The sequence below is a fragment of the Pleurodeles waltl genome, chromosome 6 (genome assembly GCF_031143425.1).
Source record: "Pleurodeles waltl isolate 20211129_DDA chromosome 6, aPleWal1.hap1.20221129, whole genome shotgun sequence".
Taxonomy (NCBI): Eukaryota; Metazoa; Chordata; class Amphibia; order Caudata; family Salamandridae; genus Pleurodeles; species Pleurodeles waltl.
The window spans coordinates 84,946,911-84,966,413 of record NC_090445.1 but is presented as its reverse complement, the minus strand read 5'-3'; the positions used below and the strand labels follow the sequence as shown (position 1 = coordinate 84,966,413).

The 19,503-nt window shown below is 42.6% G+C and overlaps 1 protein-coding gene and 1 long non-coding RNA gene across 5 annotated transcripts in view; one reads left to right on the top strand and one right to left on the bottom strand.

Annotated features, from left to right (window-relative positions):
• Nucleotides 1-932, top strand: part of LOC138299255 (uncharacterized) — a 223,612-nt gene extending 222,680 nt beyond the window's left edge. Inside the window, exon 3 of the long non-coding RNA XR_011204729.1 lies at nt 439-932. This is a non-coding gene — a long non-coding RNA (uncharacterized lncRNA). The remainder of the gene's footprint in view (nt 1-438) is intronic.
• LOC138299253 (erythroid membrane-associated protein-like) overlaps nt 1-19,503 on the bottom strand; it is a 347,615-nt gene that overhangs the window by 91,313 nt on the left and 236,799 nt on the right. For all 4 annotated transcript variants that reach the window (XM_069237389.1, XM_069237387.1, XM_069237386.1 and 1 more), the window contains one exon: nt 10,698-11,036. In XM_069237389.1, coding sequence (XP_069093490.1) covers nt 10,698-11,036 — 339 coding nt within the window. The remainder of the gene's footprint in view (nt 1-10,697; nt 11,037-19,503) is intronic.

Below are 19,503 nucleotides of genomic sequence, written 5' to 3'. Positions count from 1 at the left end.
TGTCCCCACCTCTGTGGTGTTGGTCAATTCCTTCTATGGCATAATATCTCAGACCTCACCAATTACTGAAATGAAAGTGTTCTAAATGTCTAGCGATGGGGTATTGTTGATCTTTGTTAGTAATGGCTCGAATGTGCTCAAGTTCCCTTTTGTGTACCGGATAGATAGTGAAACAAAAGGGACAGAATCTTATGATTACACAAAAAAGAATCATGGAATATCATTGATTTGGATACCAAAGACCCAAGAGGCCTAAATTTGACTGAGTAATTGTTTGTACATATGGGGTAACTGGGTTCAGATTTGTGAAAGATTTAGATTTTTTATATCAATGCCTTTTGATTTCCTATGAGCTTATGTTCTTAAAATGTTTGATTTTTATATTCACAGGATGGTTTTAATCTCCCTTTATTTATTTTGTTACTTGTTCTCTTATAGGAGGAGTGGAAGGGACTCTCTTGACTATGCGGCATAGAGAGAACGCCTCAGTTGAGGCACCTTACACATCTCTTCCAGATTTATCAACTGAGCTCCTGGTTTGAAATTCACATTCATTAAAAATTTTCTATATATTTAATGTCATATCTTTGTGCTTCATTTTGGGTATATTGATACATTGTATAGTGGGATTAAGTTTGTTGAATGGACAATTTGGGATGTTGCAACATGATTTTAGGGTCTTCTGAACTGATTGCCCACTTGGGCTGAATGAATTAATTACTGTGGGATGAGAAGCCTGATACATGTGTAATATTAGAGATGCAGGGATGAGGTAGATTATGTTACTGAATATAAGAAGTGTTTTGTTCATGCCTTTTATGCAATTCTGAAGTGACAGCTATGCATTTGATTCTGAGTTTCTCCGATATAACTGACGGAGGGATGATATTTCATGTTTGTTATATGTCATAAATTAATATTTCTATTATTAAATGTCTCTCTAAATTAAATTTAAGATATAATGGCATTTGTTCCATTAGATTTATACAAGATGTTAGGTAATATGCAGGCTATTCTTTGATGTTGATTATGACCTACATATGTTTTCACCCTATCAAAATGGTCGATTTATTCTCTATTCTCTCCCCGGCTGAGCAGTCTTTTTGAATGTGTAATCCTTTGTTCATTTCGACTATCTGGATTTTAAATTTTAAATAGGGCTTATAGTAAGAACATGCAAGCGTGAGCAAGGCTTGTTAGCCGAAACGCATTGCTTAGAGTGGTGTTAATAAAGGAAAACTGTTGCAGAGGAATCCTGAGTGAAAGGATTTCTTGGAATTTTGCTTTTGTAGCTGTGTGTGTATATATATATATATATATGTATATATATATATATATATATAAACAACATACTCCAATAAAAGAGTTGCGCCGTTTCGCCAAATTTACAGCATTAAGAGGCACTTTATTCATCAATTTCCGACATGAAAATCAAGTGTTCTCTCCTTTCCTGACGCGTTTCGGCTTCCATGCAAGCCTTAATCATAGGTGCTCAATTGATCAGATTTCAAAAACAACCATGTGGTAAACTGGGCCACCCTTATATCCTGTGGCCTTAAAGTCACAAGATCTTTTTAACGCTTTCTGAAACACGCATTCATTAAATATACTCATTTCATATTAATCAGTGCGGAGTCGTGTTCTTTTATTACTTAAATTTCAACGGTCACTGTATGTTTGTAAATCCATTTATTATCGTTGCTGAGTATTCATCTTTTAGTTAATTTCAAAAGAACACTATATATATATATATAGCTACAAAAGCAGAATTCCAAGAAAGCCGTTCACTCATTCGCCAGTAGGTTGTTAGGACCATGTTTCCAAAGGAAAAGCGTTTTTTGACTTGCCTATATCTTTGGCACCATTTGACGAATCTTCACAAAATTTTACCCAAAAAGTGTTGCGATGATTCTTGTTGCGCATGGAAAGTTTTGGGGTGATCCGTCAAGCGAGGGCCAAGAAACAGGGGACTCAAGAAAGGTCGCGTTTCCCATAAGAATTTTCATCGGATTCTGTAGAACGAGTACTGGCCGAACCACTGGATGGAATTACACCAAATTTGTCAGAAAGCTAGCTGTTGGTATGCAGATTACGCTTTTGCTTATGTGATGTGAATCTGCTCAGTAGTCTTTAGAGAAATGTAGAGAAATTAAAATTTGTATATCTCTGGCCACGAAGTGTTCGCGAACAAAGACGAGCTCATGCAGGGAAAGGCACAGCCCTGATTGGCTGCCAACACTTCAAACCGGGAAGCATTGGCAGCCATCTTGGGACTCAGCTTGTAACAAAAGTAACAATAAAATAAAAGGGGCCAGGGTAGAGACACCCTGACCCCTTAGCACTGGTGGGGGGTTCCCAGAGGGACCCCTCCAGATTAAAAAAAATGTTTAAAATTATTTTGTTTGGTGCGAGTTCGCGATATTCGCAAATTTGTGGCAAAAATGTTTTTGAAAAACAATTGTGGACTTCCCGCTTGTTTTTTAATAGGCACCGGGGCATTCAAAATTTAGTGTGGGGGCCACAGCTCGGCGGACCACTAACTCCCCGGAGCTTTCATTTTTTTAATAAGCGGGGGGCCTGCGGCACCCTGCTGCCCTGGAAACCGCCACCTCCCCAGGGCTTTTAATCAAATTATGGGGGGGACCGGTGACCACCCCGCTGCCCTGGGGACCGCCACCTCCCCAGGGCTTTCAATTAACTATATACGGGGGACCCCTGGACCTTGGGAACCACAACCCCGCACCCTGGGAACCACCACCCCCTGAGACTTCTCATAAAATACATGTGGGGGGACTGCGGCCCCCCCGCACCAAGGCGACCACCACCCCACAGGGCAAAGTGTAAATAAAATAAAAGTGGTCCCTTTGGGACCCCCAAGCCGAGAGGACCACCACCTCCCTGGGGCTAAGTCCTTGTTGGTGGGGGGCTACGCGGCCCCCTCTTGGAGCCACAGATGGCCCTGAGGACCACCCCCCCCCAAAGGGCCGGCTCCTGCTACGTCCTGGGGGTGCCCATCCCCGGTACATAGCTGTTTGCTGTGGCTTGGCTGCAGCAGTGCAGCTGCAGCCAAGCCACAGCAAACACTCTGCTGTTTGACAGCTGGACCTTAAGAGCAGGTCCCGCTGTCAAACCGCAGAGCTTTCATCTCTGTCCCTTGCACGGGTGCAGGGCACAGAGATGAAATGCTTCAGCAAGCAGGGAGCTGCTGTCAAAGCAGATCAGTGCTTGCTGACGCATTGGCATTGGCACTGCAGTGTCAGGTAGCCCGTAAGGGCACTTTATTTTAAATTAAGATTTTTGTATAAAAAATAAATAAATAATTAAGGTTCCAGATAGCCCATAAAACAAAAAAACACCTTCACACTGAGTTTTAGGTGATCGAGTCCAGCTGGATTAATTTAAATTTTGTTTTTATTGTTAATAAAAAATATATATTAAAACAAATGAAATACATTTTTGATTTTAAATTGGAAACAAATAATTCATTCTAAGTATATCAGACATCAAAACCTTAAAAAACCTCTATCTCTCTCCCTCTCACTTTCTCTCTCCGTCTTTCAATCAATTCTCCCACTCACACACCCACTCAGACACTTCTGAACCCACTCACAGACCCACTCAGACACTTACGCACCCACTCACAGACCCACTCAGACCCTCATGAACTCACTCACAGCCCCAGTCAGATCCTCACACACCCACTCAGACAGTTACACACTCACTCACACACCCACTCAGACCGTCACATACCCACTCACAGACCCACTGACACCATGATGCACCCACTCACAGACCCACACACATACTGACGCACCAACTAAAACACTGATGTATGCACTCTCACACCCAGACAGACACTCTTACCCCCAGACACAGCCTCTCACAACTATTCTCACACCCAGAGAGGCTGTGGCCAACTTCTGCTGTGCATGTGCCAAGGGCTGTGCACAACATCTGGGTGCGTAACCCTAAGACAACTATAACTCGTGCCTTTGCCATGCACAGCTAATTATTCCACATATTATATCACTGATGACATATTCTATGCCATCTTTCATATTCTCACTGCAACATTTGCATTAAAATTATTGTTGAGACAACTGTGCATGGTGAGGGAGCGAGTTATAGTTACCTTAGGGTGCGAGTTTTCGTTAACATTATAGTTAGGTGTGATAAAAAGATTTTTTTTTTTTTTTAAAAACAGAAAACTTAAAAGGTGCACAGAAAAAAAACAGAGGTCAATGTACTGTTATAGTTAGTTGAATTTGTCAATGACAACATTAACGTTTTGAAATAAGGTAAAAACAGACAAATTCACCAGTCACAGTTAGCAGCAGTAATTATAACTTGCGTCCCCGCCATGCACTGCTTATGATCTCACATGTGACATCACTCATGACATGTTCCATGACATCATTTCTGACATTACTGATGACATCTCAAATAACATAATTGATGACATCGCTGATGACATCATCCAATGCGTGTGCTAGTTTGCTTTATAGTTTACATAGGGCCGGGTAAGTTACTATAGTAATTGTGTACCTAATTTTGTACAGTCTGGGTCCAGCTAATAAGTGCAACTGTTTACAAAACACATGTGCTCAAAATGCACCATAGGTGTGTAGAGGAATTGAACACATTATACATCTTTCTATTCAAGAGAAACCCTGTGTGCAGGTGACAGTTGACCTGTGTCATTATGTTCCACACAGGTTTTTTCGCTCTGCAGAAAACATTTTCAACAGGAGTAAAATTCTACGTGCTACATACTAACTTTTGTAAGCAGCCTTGAGTTATCATGTAGAAACTGTCATGCTGACACAATTCTGTCTAACATAGAAGACTATGGGCCTAATCACGATTTCGGGGGACGGAAAAGGCTGTCTGCCGAAATCCCTATGGGGAGGTTGCCGCCATTGTGGCTGCCTCCCCGCCTGGCCCATTACGAGTTTCCCACTAGGTCAGCGGGCGGAAACCGCTGTTTCTGCCCCGCTGCCCTAGCGGGAAACAGCCTACAACATTGTCTCCAGCTTGTAATAGAGCCGGCGGCAGTGCACACGGTGCACCAGCACCAAAGCAATGTTCACTGTGCTGGCCATTGGGGCCTTTGCACTGCCCATGCCTAGGTACATGGGCATGGCAGGGCCCCCCAGGCACCCCCTGCACCCGTTCTCTGCAAGCCTATTCATGGCCGCCATGAAACCGCTGGCAGAGAACAAGGTCGTAATCCCCAGGGTGGCGCTGCATGCAGCACTGCCCTGGCGGATTAGGACCGCCTTTAACTGCCAGCCCGTCTGGATAACTAATCCTGGTGGTGCTGGCGGGCCAACCACGGCACAACCACAGCAATCATAATATCGCGCTCGGAGTGCCGCATTGGCAGCGTTCTGACCGCCATCGGCGACCCTGGCGGTTATGAACCCACCTAATTCGTAATGAGGCCCTGTGGGCACCAGGTGCTAACCTATGTACATGTGCATGCTTTACTTGAGAAGATGGTCTATCTGTAAAGTTTTCATCACAGTCTGAAAGGTACAGGTAGTATAATGTTTAGCACCTTCAGATCTTTGTTATTTTTAACAAAAACTGTTACATAGATACACTGTTCTTAGTAGATACCTTTTATTAATGCATGGTGTATTTCTCATGAAAGTGTCACTGTTTGCAAACAGAGTGGCATAGAGTAAACTCTTTCCATAAAGTAAGCACTGTTTACAGTACTCAGTTCTCTACTGATATCAACTTCATTTCTCAGTGTAGATCCAGTGAGATCCAGGGGTTTGATACAGATAAAAGCTGTCCGTATTAGGACATTTGTTTTTGACCTTACAGTCACTATTTTTAGGAACTTGGCTTTGAACAGTTGTATAGAGATTAAACTCCTGACTCAATGAGGGTTTCCTATATATCTGTAGTTGATTGTTCATGTGAACTATGCTAGATGTAAATGTACGGTATAGGGTCAATGTTCCCCATAATGCATGCTTTTTACACCTAAGGGAGTTGTATTTTTGATGGCCGTAATGATAGCTAATATTCTACTGACCTATCTTGAACTTACTCTAATGCCTTAGTAATTTATAGAGCAATATGCGGGAAAATGAAGCGTAGATCATGTCATCAGCGTTGTCATTAATAATGCCATTGAAGATGTCATGAGTGATGTCATAAAGGATGTCATACACTATGTCATGAGTGATTTCATATGTGAGGTCATAAGCAGTGCACGGTGGGGGTGAAAGTTATAGTTAGTGCTGCGACATCTATAACTAGTGAATTTCTGTGTTTTTTTTAGTTCAAAACATTAATGTTGTCATTGACAAATTCACCTAAATATAACTTTACTTTAACCTTTTTTTTTTTTCATTGAATTGAAGTTTAAAAAAAATGAAAAACGATCTTTTTATCACACCTAACTATAGGATACCTTTAACCTTTGTTTTTTTCATCGAATTTAGAGGGTTTTTTAACATAAAGTAATACTTAACCCCTTTGATGTGGGTGTCGGCCAATGGCTGACACTCGCACACCCTCCCCAGTGTGTCTGTCCGCCACTGGCTGACACTGGGGAGGGTTTGAAGGGGCCCCTTGTGTTTTGCACCAGTGGGTTTCTTTTCATTCCCCCCAGGCTCAGGCTGCTCGGGAAGAGCTTCCACAGCAGCCTGGTGTTTTTTAAAATGAAATAATGATCAGCGCACAGAGCGCACTGAGGTCACTTGTGAAGAGAAAGTAAAAGAAAAACGAGCCGAAGGGCTTGTTTAACTTTCACTGAATCAGTGCTTAGGAGGGGGGAGATATCTCAGCCCCCAGCCCTGATTGTTATAGGAGAGTTATCATTGGAAAGGGGATGGTATCCCCTTTCCAATGGTACTTCTGTCCAGTTGATCCCTGCTTGGGGATCGCCACAGGATGGATATCCCCAAGGAGGGATCCACCCACTAGGCATCACGGAAAGGGAGAGCAGCCCCCTTGCAAGGGCTTGTGCTCTCCCTTAATTGTTTTAGTATATGACTCTTTCTGCCCCAATGGGGGGAAGATGGGGGCTATTGCCCCCAATCTGTCCCCCAGGTGGACAGAAAGCCCACTTGGCACCAGGATTTTGATTTTTTAATAAGAACGGAGGTGTGGGAGCTACCCAGAATGGGCACAGCCATGCCCCCACCCCTGAATAAGGGTGAACAGTCTTTCTGCCCCACAGGGTGGCAGATGGGGCAATTGCCCCTGATCTGCACCCTGGGGGGCACAAAGCCCACTAGGCACCAGTTTTTTTTTTTTAAATGTTTAAATAAGACTATAGGGATCGTGCCTGCCCAGAATGGGCACAAGCATGCCACCACCCGAAAAGAGGAGTGAACAGTTTTTGTGCCCCTCCTGGGGGATAGATGAGGGCAAGTGTCTCCGATCTGCTCAAGCGGGGGGCATAAACCCATTTGGTACCAGGGAGATTTTACTTAAATAAGAATAGAGGGGTGGGGGCTGCCCAGAATGGGCACGGCCATGTCCCCCACACCTAAATAAGGGTGAACAGTCTTTCTTCCCCCTCCCCCGATTTGCCCAGCAACAGGAAGGGATCAAAGTTTCAGGTTTGCAAGGGATTCTGGGTAAAACAAAACGGTGAGAGCCATGCAAATCACCCCATCCTGGATTGCCCTGGATGTCTAGTTTTCACAAATTGACATGTTTGCTAAGTTTCCATAGGTGCCGGGTGAGCTTGCGCCCAAAATCCAAAGGTACCTACTTTGCAAAAAAACAGGTCAGTTTTGAGTGGAAAGATATGATGTGCCCATGTTGCGTATTGGATGCACTAGGGCTACCCACACAAGTGAGCTAACATTTGTATTGGAAGACTTAGGGAAATGCTGGGTGGAAGGAAGTTTGGGGCTCCCTGCAGATTCCAGAACTTTCCATCACAGAAATGTGAGGAAAGTGTGTCTTTTAGTCAAAGTTTCAGGTTTGCAAGGGATTCTGGGTACAACAAAATGGTGAGAGCCATGCAAATCACCCCATCCTGGATTGCCCTAGGTGTCTAGTTTTCAAAAATGTACATGTTTGCTAGGTTTCCTTAGGCGCCGGCTGAGCTCGAGCTCAAAATCCACAGCTACCTACTTTGCAAAAAACAGGTCAGTTTTGAGTGGAAGAATGTGATGTGTCCATGTTGCGTTTTGGACCGTTTCCTGTCATGGGCACTAGGCCTACTCACACAAGTGAGGTACAGTTTTTATCGGAAGACATGTGGGAGTATAGAATAGTAGGATATTTGTTATTCCCAATTGGATTTTGCTGAAGTTGTGCCTTTCAATGTAAGCCAGTGTGTAAGCAAGGAGACATTTTGAAAAATGTCCTCTAAATCATATCCTCCTACGAGTACCCACAAATTCAGAGATGTACAAAGAACCACAGATCCTAAATGCTATACCCAACCTTTGACTTCTGTGGACCCCCATTTTATCAATACTGGAGCCCGGGGACCGCCACTGAATCATTATTGGAACACGGGTACCCCCAAGGAGTCATTACTGATAGCTGGGACCTAATATTAATAAATTGTTTAAGCAGCCGCGGACCCCCAGGGGTCCCCGGCCCACAGGTTGGGAACCACTGCTATACCCTGTTCCATTTTCAGAAATACATAAGTTATCTTGTACCAGTACACAATCAACAATGATTGTATAGTGCAGCTCACAAACCCTATTTATCCCCCCAACCTAGCGAACATAATGGTACATTGCCTTTGTAAATCGGCCATCATGACAAAAAGTTACAGACAGAAACATTGTCACAAATGGCTGTTTTTTCCTACTTATTTTTTAATATTTATTTATTGCAACACTCAGGGCTTGATTTCAAGTTTGGCAGAGGGGTTATGCCGTCACAGCTTTGATGGATATCCCGTCCGCTGGAACATAAATCCCATTATATCCTAAGGGATAACCCCTCCGCCAAACTCTAAATCAGACCATTAATTTCATTGTAAAAACCTTGAGGGATCTACACATGTGCTACAGATGTGACCCCTGACTGAATTTGGAATTGTGTCCACTTTTCAGAAATATACAGCTTTCCTGGATCACTCATGGGCTTCACACTGGTTTCCACCATAAACTGGCAGTAAGTTAAAAGCATAAAAAATAGGAAATATGGGCTACCTCTTTGAAAAATGTCAACAATGTGATAAAAAAAAATAGTTTTTTTGATTCAGATCTGCAAATTCCTGAAAACTTGGAAGCTGATGACGTTAGCACAGCAAACTGTTAATTGATGGCATTTTTATGAAAAAACTGACACTTTTATCCAGAGTACTTTTTTCCTATTTGTCCCAACAAATTAAAATGTAGCTTTATTTTGGGTATTTTCTCGGGTCCCTCCGGGAGAATCCACAAACCCTGGGTATATTTAGAATCCATAGGATGTTGGAAAAATGGACATAAATTTGCCATGGCTACCTTATGTGGCTAATTTGAGACCTAAGCACAAACTATGGGGGAAAAAGCCCAGCAACTAATTGCGTAAGTACCATATGTAAATGCATACTCCCCCCTGAGGCGTGGCTAGGGGGCTGGCTGCAGGGGACTAGCCACAGGGCCCTTTGTTTTTAATTAAAAGGGAGGCTTGTTAGGTAATGGGGACGCCATCCCCAGGGCCATTTCTAAAAATAAAGGCTAGGGGGCCAGCACTGCAACCTTCCCTGAGCTTCTCTGGGCACTGGGGATCCAATCCTCCAATGCAGTGTATTGTTATAAGGGGTGGTGGGGGGGTGGTGGGCCCTCTGCCCCAGCCATAATTGGCCCTGGGGACCCTACTTCCTGGGGCCACTTATTTAAATAAAGAGGAGTGGGGCCTTTGAGTTCCAATCCCCAGGGGAACTATTTTGAATAAAAAGGAGGGGGAGCATGACCGCCCCCTCTTGGGCTGATTTTGATGCAGGGGACTAGATCCCCTAGGGCCCACATTTTTTTTTTAGGGGAAGGAGGCATGCGTGGCCCCCTCCTCTGGCCGACTTTGGCCCTGGGGACCCCTTCATCTCGGGGCCTGTCGTCATTCTTAGGGGAAGGAGGCATGCGGTCTCCCTCCCTGGGCCGATTCTGGCAGTGGGGACCCCATCTCTTGGGGCTTGGTGTAATTTTCATGGGGAGGAGGGCACGTGCCCCCCCCCCCCCCCCATGCCTACTTCAGCCCGAGGACCTATTAGGGGAGGGAGGCACACGGTACCCCCTTTGCATGCTCCTTGGGCTGAGGAGGACGCTACAACCCCCACATATCTTTAACTTACCGAGACAGCTAGAGGCAAAGTCGCAACTGTGTGACTCGAACTGATCCTTCCAGCCTGAGCCTCATCCCGCTGACATCAGGAAAATACCAATCGACTTCACAGCCCAGCCAAGTGACAAGCAATTACAATTAATTACAAAGTAAATACTTTAGCTGGGCCCAAGCAGATTTCCATAGCAAGTAATCACCTCTCCTTGTCCGGTACCAGGCACAGAAAAACTGCCTGAGGGTGACTGCTGTTCACATAACCCCGAGAGCTGCTGTACCTTGTCCCACATAGAGAGCTAGTAAATATGCGTGACTAATGCATTTTAGTATTGAGATGCGGACACCAGCACCAAAATATGTTAGTCTGACCCGTGATGCGTGGTGTTTGGCAGGAATATTTCTGCTGGGGTGTATGCGGATCAGTCAGGCACACTCACCTGTAACTTTCAGCACAATGCATGCACTGTTAAAAAATGACCTTGACATGAACGTGATGGTGTAGTTTCCTTCATCTGAGGATGTAATGTTGTGTATCTGCAGCCCAACGATTCCGTTACTGATGCAGTCCTTTATGAGGGTGGTTCTCCCTTGGTAGTGGGGGTCCTGTGTGCTGTAGTTATCCTTCTTTTTCAGGTATTGGTGTACTGTTATGTTTGACCTGTTATACGTAATGTTCATGGACTCAGCATTCATTGGCGGAGCTAGGCCGCATTCTAGAGTAGCAATTCCTCCAACCTCAGCATCGACCACCTTTTTGGAGCACGTGACAGCAAACTCTGAAAATAAACATGGAAAAAAACAGAATGGAAAAGGATCAGTAAGTGGTTGTGCTCCACTTGTCGACATACCTTATTAAATAACATCTATTTTGGTCTCAACATCACCCTCCAGAATTAGGGAAAAGTTGGGTCACATCACTCTGGCATTAAGCAAGAAACCAAAGTAGCACAACCTAGGCATACACAAAAAAGCGCTCAACATCACTGGGGTGGAAGGGGTAGGGCAGAATATAAATACGCGCCGTAGCTGTTTTATGGTGGTGTAATCCATGTGGGTGGCAGAGGCAGTAAGTGGTATCTGTCTTTGGTTGTTCAGTTCATGCTGGTGTCACTTTCAGCGATGCGAGTTATATCAGTCTGTGGCTATTGTATTTATGGAGGTGAAAGTTTCTTTGTTGTAGGTAGTACCAGCTTCTGGATCTGGTGTTCACAGTGGTGATACTCTTTGTGGTATCAGTGGTGAAAGTCCCTGGTTGAGATGGTTACTGTATTGTAGCAATACTTTTTGTGTTTGAAATATTCAATTATGTATATATTAGCCAGTAGAACAAGAAATCATTCACACAAACCCTTACTAAATAATATTTATAAATAGCTGTAAAAAGATAAGAACTATGATATGTATGTATGTATGTGGGTGTATATGTATATATATATATATATATATATATATATATATATATATGCATATGCACATATATATATATACACATATATATATATATATATATACACACACATATGTATACGTACCCATATGTGTAGCCACTCTTATGTTATAGTTAGGGTTACCAGAGATAGGGATTTTTTTTAATTATTTGCCCCTTAATAACTTTGCACCCGTTGGACGAATAGCTGCAAAACTCTGAAGACATTCACATAAACCCTTACTAAATATTATTTATAAATAGCTGTAAAAAGATAAGATCTATGATATCTATGTATGTAGGTATGTGTGTGTGTGTATCCACTCTGACGTTATAGTTAAGGTTACCAGAGATAGGGATTTTTACAATTATTTGCCCCTTTATAACTTTGCACCCATTGGACGAATAGCTGCAAAACTCTGAAGGCCTGTTGCACCTGTTACATTGTCAGAGAATTTAAAGTTTCGGGGCAATCAGTCAAGGAACTGCAAAGAAAAAAGGGGGTCCCAAAACACACTAGGAATCCAATACATTGTACATATACTTTTGTATTTCACCTACCAGCAAAACGGCTGAACGCAGTGTAAGGAAATTTCACAGCAATGCACATTAGACTATGTAGATGATTTATTTTGCTATTGAAAGTGATGTTATGAAGTTATAAGGGCCAACAACGTAGTGATATCTTGTAGCACATATGCAATACTTAAGTTAGATTTAGAAAGAAACATAAGGCCACCATGAGTGGCCCTGCTTTGATTGGTAAATCTTCAGAATTGCAAGGCAGTGCAATTCGCTGTTTTGCGTTACTCTGCACACCACAATGTACATTGCTGCTAAATCTCGCATATATATCTGTATGCCATGCCACTGTAGCCACTTCAGTATAAGCTATTCTACTCTATGCCTCTAAACTGTAGGAGACATAACTATACACCGCTCCACTCTACACTAGTACGCAACCCCACTTTATGCCACTACATTCTGCACTCTCACACTGTATGCACTTCCAGTCTACGCGATGCTACTCCACTATACGCTACACCTCTCTGCGCCATTCTTCTGTACACCACTCCACTCTACTGTGTTCCACAGTTTGCCACTCCATTCTAAAACACTCCACTGTATGCTAATCCACTCTATGCTCTCCAGTGTATAGCACGCCACTTAATTCTATGGTATTCGATTGAACCCCACTCCAATGTACACCACTCCACTGTATGCTATTACACTCTACCCACACCACTGTAATTGGTGTAATTGTGCTCTCAATCTTTTCTTTCACTGGCAGACTCAATCCAACTATCAACAAAATACTCACATTCATGCATTCTATTGCTAATCCTACACACACACATCCTTACATTTACTCAGTTTACCTTGATCTGAAATCATGGGATGTCTACAGTCAGATCCAAAATGTTTAATTTAAAAAACAAAATGCAAAAACACAAAAATGCAAACGTGATTTTCAATTAATTTACAGCTTTTGGTTATGTGAGCAAAGCAAATTAAAAAACTGTCTCTTCAAAAACAAAATTCCTCAAGAATCTCTTATTCACAAAGCTCTAGAGCTCCAACTAAAAGGGTTCAAATATTCCATCTGGTAATCACTAATTAGAATTTCCACCAAATAATGTCTCTGTTCATCAAGCAGCAACAAGATTTCAAAGTTCAGTTCTAAAGCAATTTTTCAAGTTCCAGAATATTCAGCTGAATTGGAATTGTCAGCACAAAAGGCAACAAGCTTCTTCACCCAATCATCAGCTATGTAATAAGTACTTTCATTTGCTGAATAGTTTTGACTGGGTACTTTCTTTTTCGACCTCCTTGAGCACAATTGTCAGTGTCAATTTGATCTGATTCTTCAGTTACATCAGCAATAACAGGAGACACATTTATCACTGGGTCCAGACTTTTCTCGGGCCACTGGTCTACAATCCCAATTCTTTTCTCAGGCACAACTGGGATTTCAACATTTTCTGAGCTAGCAGGAGCCAACTGACTCTGACTTGACCCTCCTGAACCTTGATTGTTTTTGACATGCTCAGGTTTTCATCAGACTGTGCATTCTCTGTAATACCCACTTGTCCAGTTCTCATAGCTTGGCCAACCTGGACCCCCTCTATCACTGTATTCACCTCTGGAGGAACAGGCGCTGTATCATCAGGAGGACTTGGAACTTTGCGTGTGTGACTCGCATGAACCCAGTTCAAAAGACCAGTACACTTGACAGCAGTCGTGGTTACTAAGATAACCTGGTAAGGCCCTTTCCAACGTGGCTCTAAGCATGACTTTCTTACATGCTTCTTCACCAAAACCCAGTTTCCTGGACTCAAGTTTTGGCACTGCTCTTGTGGTGGTTGAGCATTTGCTTCTTCAACCTGGCGAGATAAAGAACGAACCACATCAACTTGTCCTTTGCAGTAATCCAGCACTAAGTCATCTGTAATGTTCATAAGTGCATTTGCTGGCACAGCTGGCAATCTCATATCACGCCCCATAATATTCTTGTGTAGGGACAATTCTGTCTTTCAGTTGGGTGTGCTGTGTATGCTTACCAGGAAAAGAGGCAAAGCATCTGACCATTTCAATGTTGCAGATGCACATACGTTTGCCAGGCAAGACTTCAAAGTTCCATTCATTTGCTCAACTAATCCTGAGGCTTCTGGTATCTAACTGCAGTGCAATTTGGAATGTCACACACAATAATTTTATGATCTCTTTATTGAGATGAGTTCCTTAGTCTGATTCCAGAGAAGCCGCATCAAGGTATCAATCCCCTAAAAGGCAGCTTTGCAGCTGTGAGACTATCATTCCTGCATGTTGGGTAAGCCTCAACCCAATGTGGGAAGACACACAATACAACCAGAACATGTCTCAATCCACTGCACACAGGCATCTCATTGAAAGCAAGCTGCATCCTGTTGAAAGGACCTCCAGATCTACCTATGTGACTCAGGTTGACCACAGTGCATTTCCCTACATTCATTTGTTGATGTGTCACATCTATGACACACTGCTTTAGCCATCAATCTAAATCAGGGATTGTACAATGTTTGCCTGAATGTTCTGATCATTGCATCTCTGTCAAAATGAGCCTGTCCATGGTAAAACCTTGCCATCAGAGACAACAAACTATTGGGCAACATTCATCCTCTTCTCTCTGAACACAATCTACTCTACTCCAACCTCTTTGTTTATCTTCTGTCATTTTTTTTTTAGCAATCTCTTAACCTCTTCCCAGGTATCAATTGATGTTATAAAGAAACCTCGGTTTGTCTCACTGGTGCTACTTCCATCATTCCTCATTAAAGGATGTGCCATGGAGTGCACAGTATCTGGCCACTTGGTCACCATAGGCATTGCCTAACAAGATGTAATCATTTCACCTTTGATGTGCTGTACATTTGACAACTGCAATGTTCACAGGTAACTGTATTACTTTCAACAATTGGTAAACGCTGTCACTATTTCAGATAGGTGATCCAGAAGAGGTCATAAAGCCTCTCTGGGACGTCAACTGTCCTAAGTCGTGAACCACACTAAAACCATATTGGCTGTCAGTAAAAATGGTCACAGAAGCACAGCATGCTCTTGTAAGGGCAACCAATTTTGGTACTTGGGCAGAAAAGACTCATTGAAGCCATGAAGCTTCTATCACTCCTGAGACTGTGCAAACTGCATGACCAGCTCTCAGAGTTCCATCACTGTCTCTGAAACAGGAGCCATCAATGAACATGACAGTCATTTTCATCTAGTGGGGTATCTTGAATATCAGGTCTTTGGTACACAGTTCAGTCACATCGAGGCAGTCATGCTCCCCCTCATCCTCACAGTCATTTACATTTTCAACTGTACTAGGCAAAGATTCAAATTGTTACAACGCTTTATGTTGACATTAATCAAACCAGAAATGGTCGGCTAATAGCAGGTCAAATAGGCATTGGTTAGATATTGCATTTTTGTTCTGGTCAAAAGGACTTCAACAGAATGAGGCACAAATACATTCATAGAGTGGCCCATAACAATGCTTTTGCACTGGCCATTGCTAACACCCACGCCTGTGACTGCTTTTAAACAGCCGGGCAAAGCAGCAGCTACAGGGTTCAGTGTGGATAAAAAATACGCCACTGGCCTATTGACACCTACATGTAACGGTATCAAAATAGAAAGCGCAGAACCATCTTTTGCACAACAGAGTGAAGAAAAACATTTGTTGTAATCAGCCATTCCCAGAGCTGCGGCTCGGCACAGGCTTCCTCTCAGCTCGGTGATGGCTTTCATGCATGTGTCATCAAATGGTACCAGATCAGACACATCCTAGTGTGTCAATTTCAATAAGGGCCTGGACTAAAGGAAAATATTTGGAATCCACCGGCGACAGTAGCCGACCATTCCCAAAAACATTCTGACATCTTTCTGTGTTACTGGTGAATTCATTTGCATGATCACAAAATTTCTCCTTTGGGACACTTTTCTTGCACCTTTTCTTATGTGGTGACACAAGTATTTCACTTATTTTTGGCAGTACTACAATTTTGTGGGGGAAACCATTCTTTGTGACCATTCTTGCACAAGAGAATAAGCAGAGCAGTGGCATCTCTCCTACAGGCTTCATATGTGTTTAATGCAACCATCACATCATCGATGTATTGCTCCATAACTGAATGAAAAGGCATTTTAAGGAACTCTTTTTCAAAATCTGATTAAAAATGGATAGTGACTCCTAATACCCTTAAGATGTACAACACCGTGCAAAACACAGCTTCGGAATTTAAAAGCGAAAAGTTACTGGCTATCTTTGTGCAGTGGAATGGAGAAAAATGCTTGGCACAAATCAATGACCAAAAATCATTCTGCTTCACATGGAATCTGGAACAAAATCACTGTTGGACTCTGTTCCATCGGGCAACATGAAACAACAATCTCATTCGCTTTTCTGAAACCCTGAACTATGTGGTATTTTCTATTGGGCTTGAGCAATCTTAAAATGGGAGAAATACGAGGGCTTCCCATGATCCCCTTTAGAACACCTAGCTCAAGGAAATTTTAAATTACAGGGTTTATTCATGCTATTACTTCGGGCGTCATGTTATAAGGCGGTATCCCCGGATACACTGCATTTGGCTTTACTGTGATTTTAACTGGCTCGACGCCTCTTATGAGTCCTAGATCGTTTCCTGAAAAATCACAAACCTTTGCCATAACTGTCCCCGGCAGTTTTTCAGGTAAACCATTAATTGTCATCATTGGAAACAATGAAATGAGAGGGCACAAGTTGTTCGAATGGCTATTCTTTTGTGTGCAGCTAAAAGGAACAATTTAGCTTACACAAAAGATCACAACCTAGCAAACTAACAGGACTTGAATCTTAAGCCACAAGTTGGTGTCGGTCCTCAAATGACTATTTATACTGGAATAAGTGCTGCAATTGGGTTAGTTAACTGCTGATTTGCTACTCCTACCATCTGAATCTTTCTTCCTGACAAGGGCACATTCTGTACTTTCTGTGGTTCTGACAGAGGAACGTGTTGCTCCTGTGTCAACCAGGAATGAAACATCATGTCGCAAAGCGTTGGCATTTACATAGGGACCACGTTGCTCTACCTCAAGGATGTTGCTAACTTGCAACCTTCCTCATCAGAACTGTCACTGTTGAATGATTCTGAAAACTTCTCATAACTCAAAAACTCAAATCAATTAGGGGAAATTGTGTTACCAACTGATTTACATTGGCAATTGCCCTCTGACTCCTGCTTTGCTGAGGAAATCATCACTTGCTGCCTTGTCACTGGGGCTTGTGGAGCTTGCATTTGAGGTTTGAGGGGCTTCAATCTGTTGTGGAACTTGTATTTGCTGTGGAACCTGCATCTGCTGTTGTCCTGTATAAACAGCTATATTTTGAATTTTCGGTCTTTTGATTCTCTGAATTTGAAATTGACCACTGGCAACAGTCTGGACACCACCACCATTCTGAACCAAATTATTTACATTACTATACGGACACTCCCGTTTCCAGTGCCTGAACTTGCCGCACCCATGACATGGCTGCATCTTCTTCATTGACTGCACATCCATCACATTACCACTCTGATCTATCCAATCACCGCATCCTCTACCTCTAAACTGAGGCATGTTGTTAACCTACTGTTGTTGCGCACCTTGCACTCCACTATTGTTCACCATCATCTGCGGGCTCTTATTTCCTGTCTGAGCAGATTTAATTTTCATCACCATCAATTTCTCTTTCAACATTTTCTGCTTCAATTCAATTTTGTCACTAAGGTACCTTGCGTACTGCAATACTTCATCAATGGGATTATTCTGTCAACAGATCAAATGCTGCTGTGTCATGTTACTAAACTCAGGTTTCAATCCTTGCACAAATTTAAATGACTCATGTCTTTCAGCTCGGTAGTTTCCGAACGAATGTGTTGTTTGAACGCTTGCAACAATCTTTCCTAATAAGCATGGATCAACTCCTTAGTTTCCTGTGCTCTACTGTCAATCTTCTGCCAATCAACATCTTTAGGGGAAAATGTATTCATCAGGAATTCAATCACCTTATAATACCCTTTCATCACCTCTTCAGATAGTGCGCCTGTTACTGGATCTCTCGGCGGTTCACTAGCTGGCCAATCAACACTTCGCTTCCACTCAACCTACAAATGAACTGGAACCAGGATATCAAACAATGTGTTCAAATCTTCCCACAGGAATTTTGAAAGCTTCACAAATCTTTCTGTCTGCTTGTACCATTCTATGGGCTTCTTTCTCAATCTCGGGTAATAATTTGTGAATGACAGTATGTCATTTCTGCTCCACTTGGCATTTCCCTCATTGGCAGCATTTTTACATTGTCTTTAGCCTGATTTACTCCTGCTGGACACACTTTCTGCTTTGCTTTCTTTTGATCTCTTTTCTTCACCCATCTGCTTTCCCATTCGTCTTATGCTCTCCATGTCTGAATGCTTTTAATTAATTCCATAATATGCATCCTCATTCTGGGTGATCTCATATTCGCAATGTCTTTGGTACTGAACTCAAATCTGTAACTTCTTCTTAAGGGCTTATCTTTTTCTAAATCCACATCATATTTCTCAGCCAATTATGCTAATTTCTCATAAGTCAGTCCTGTATGGTGTGTAATATCTTTGCACATAAAGCACAATTCCTCCTCTGTGTATATTTCCAATATCTCCAACTCAAGTGTTCCCTTAATCAACTCATTTAATTCTAATTTCAGTCTGGGCACATACACTGTTCTGTCTTGCTCTGGGGCTTCTTCTGTTCTGACATTACTATTTGTTATACCTGTTGCTCCTTTTTGGTTCAAAGTGTCTAGCCACTCAGTTAACTGTTGTGTTGAAAAACTTTGCAAACTAATGTCATTTCTCTGGGGCACATTTTGCGGGTTACTGCAATGTACACTGGCAATCCGATTCGGTGTGGGAATGCGCTGAAGTGGAGTTCCCTGCAGATATCTCACATCTACTATTGGTCCTGCTTGATTTATCATCTGGTTAGGGTCTGCAATTCGTGTAGGGGTTATAGTTGGGACAAAAGAAGCCGTTCTCTCCATCTCCAAATTATTTTAATATATAGATCTTTGCATATCAATTGGTGACATGCATGCGGATGTGGGTGTTTCTGGGACTGCTGAACTATTCATGCACTGTGCATTACTTTCAGTGTAACCTGAAGCATACAATGGAAAACTGGATGTATAGTCACAGGAACTGTTAATGCATCGGGCCTGTCAAATTCGTCTGATTCTGTGGAATTTGTATTCCAGCACTTTGACCTGTCAAAAC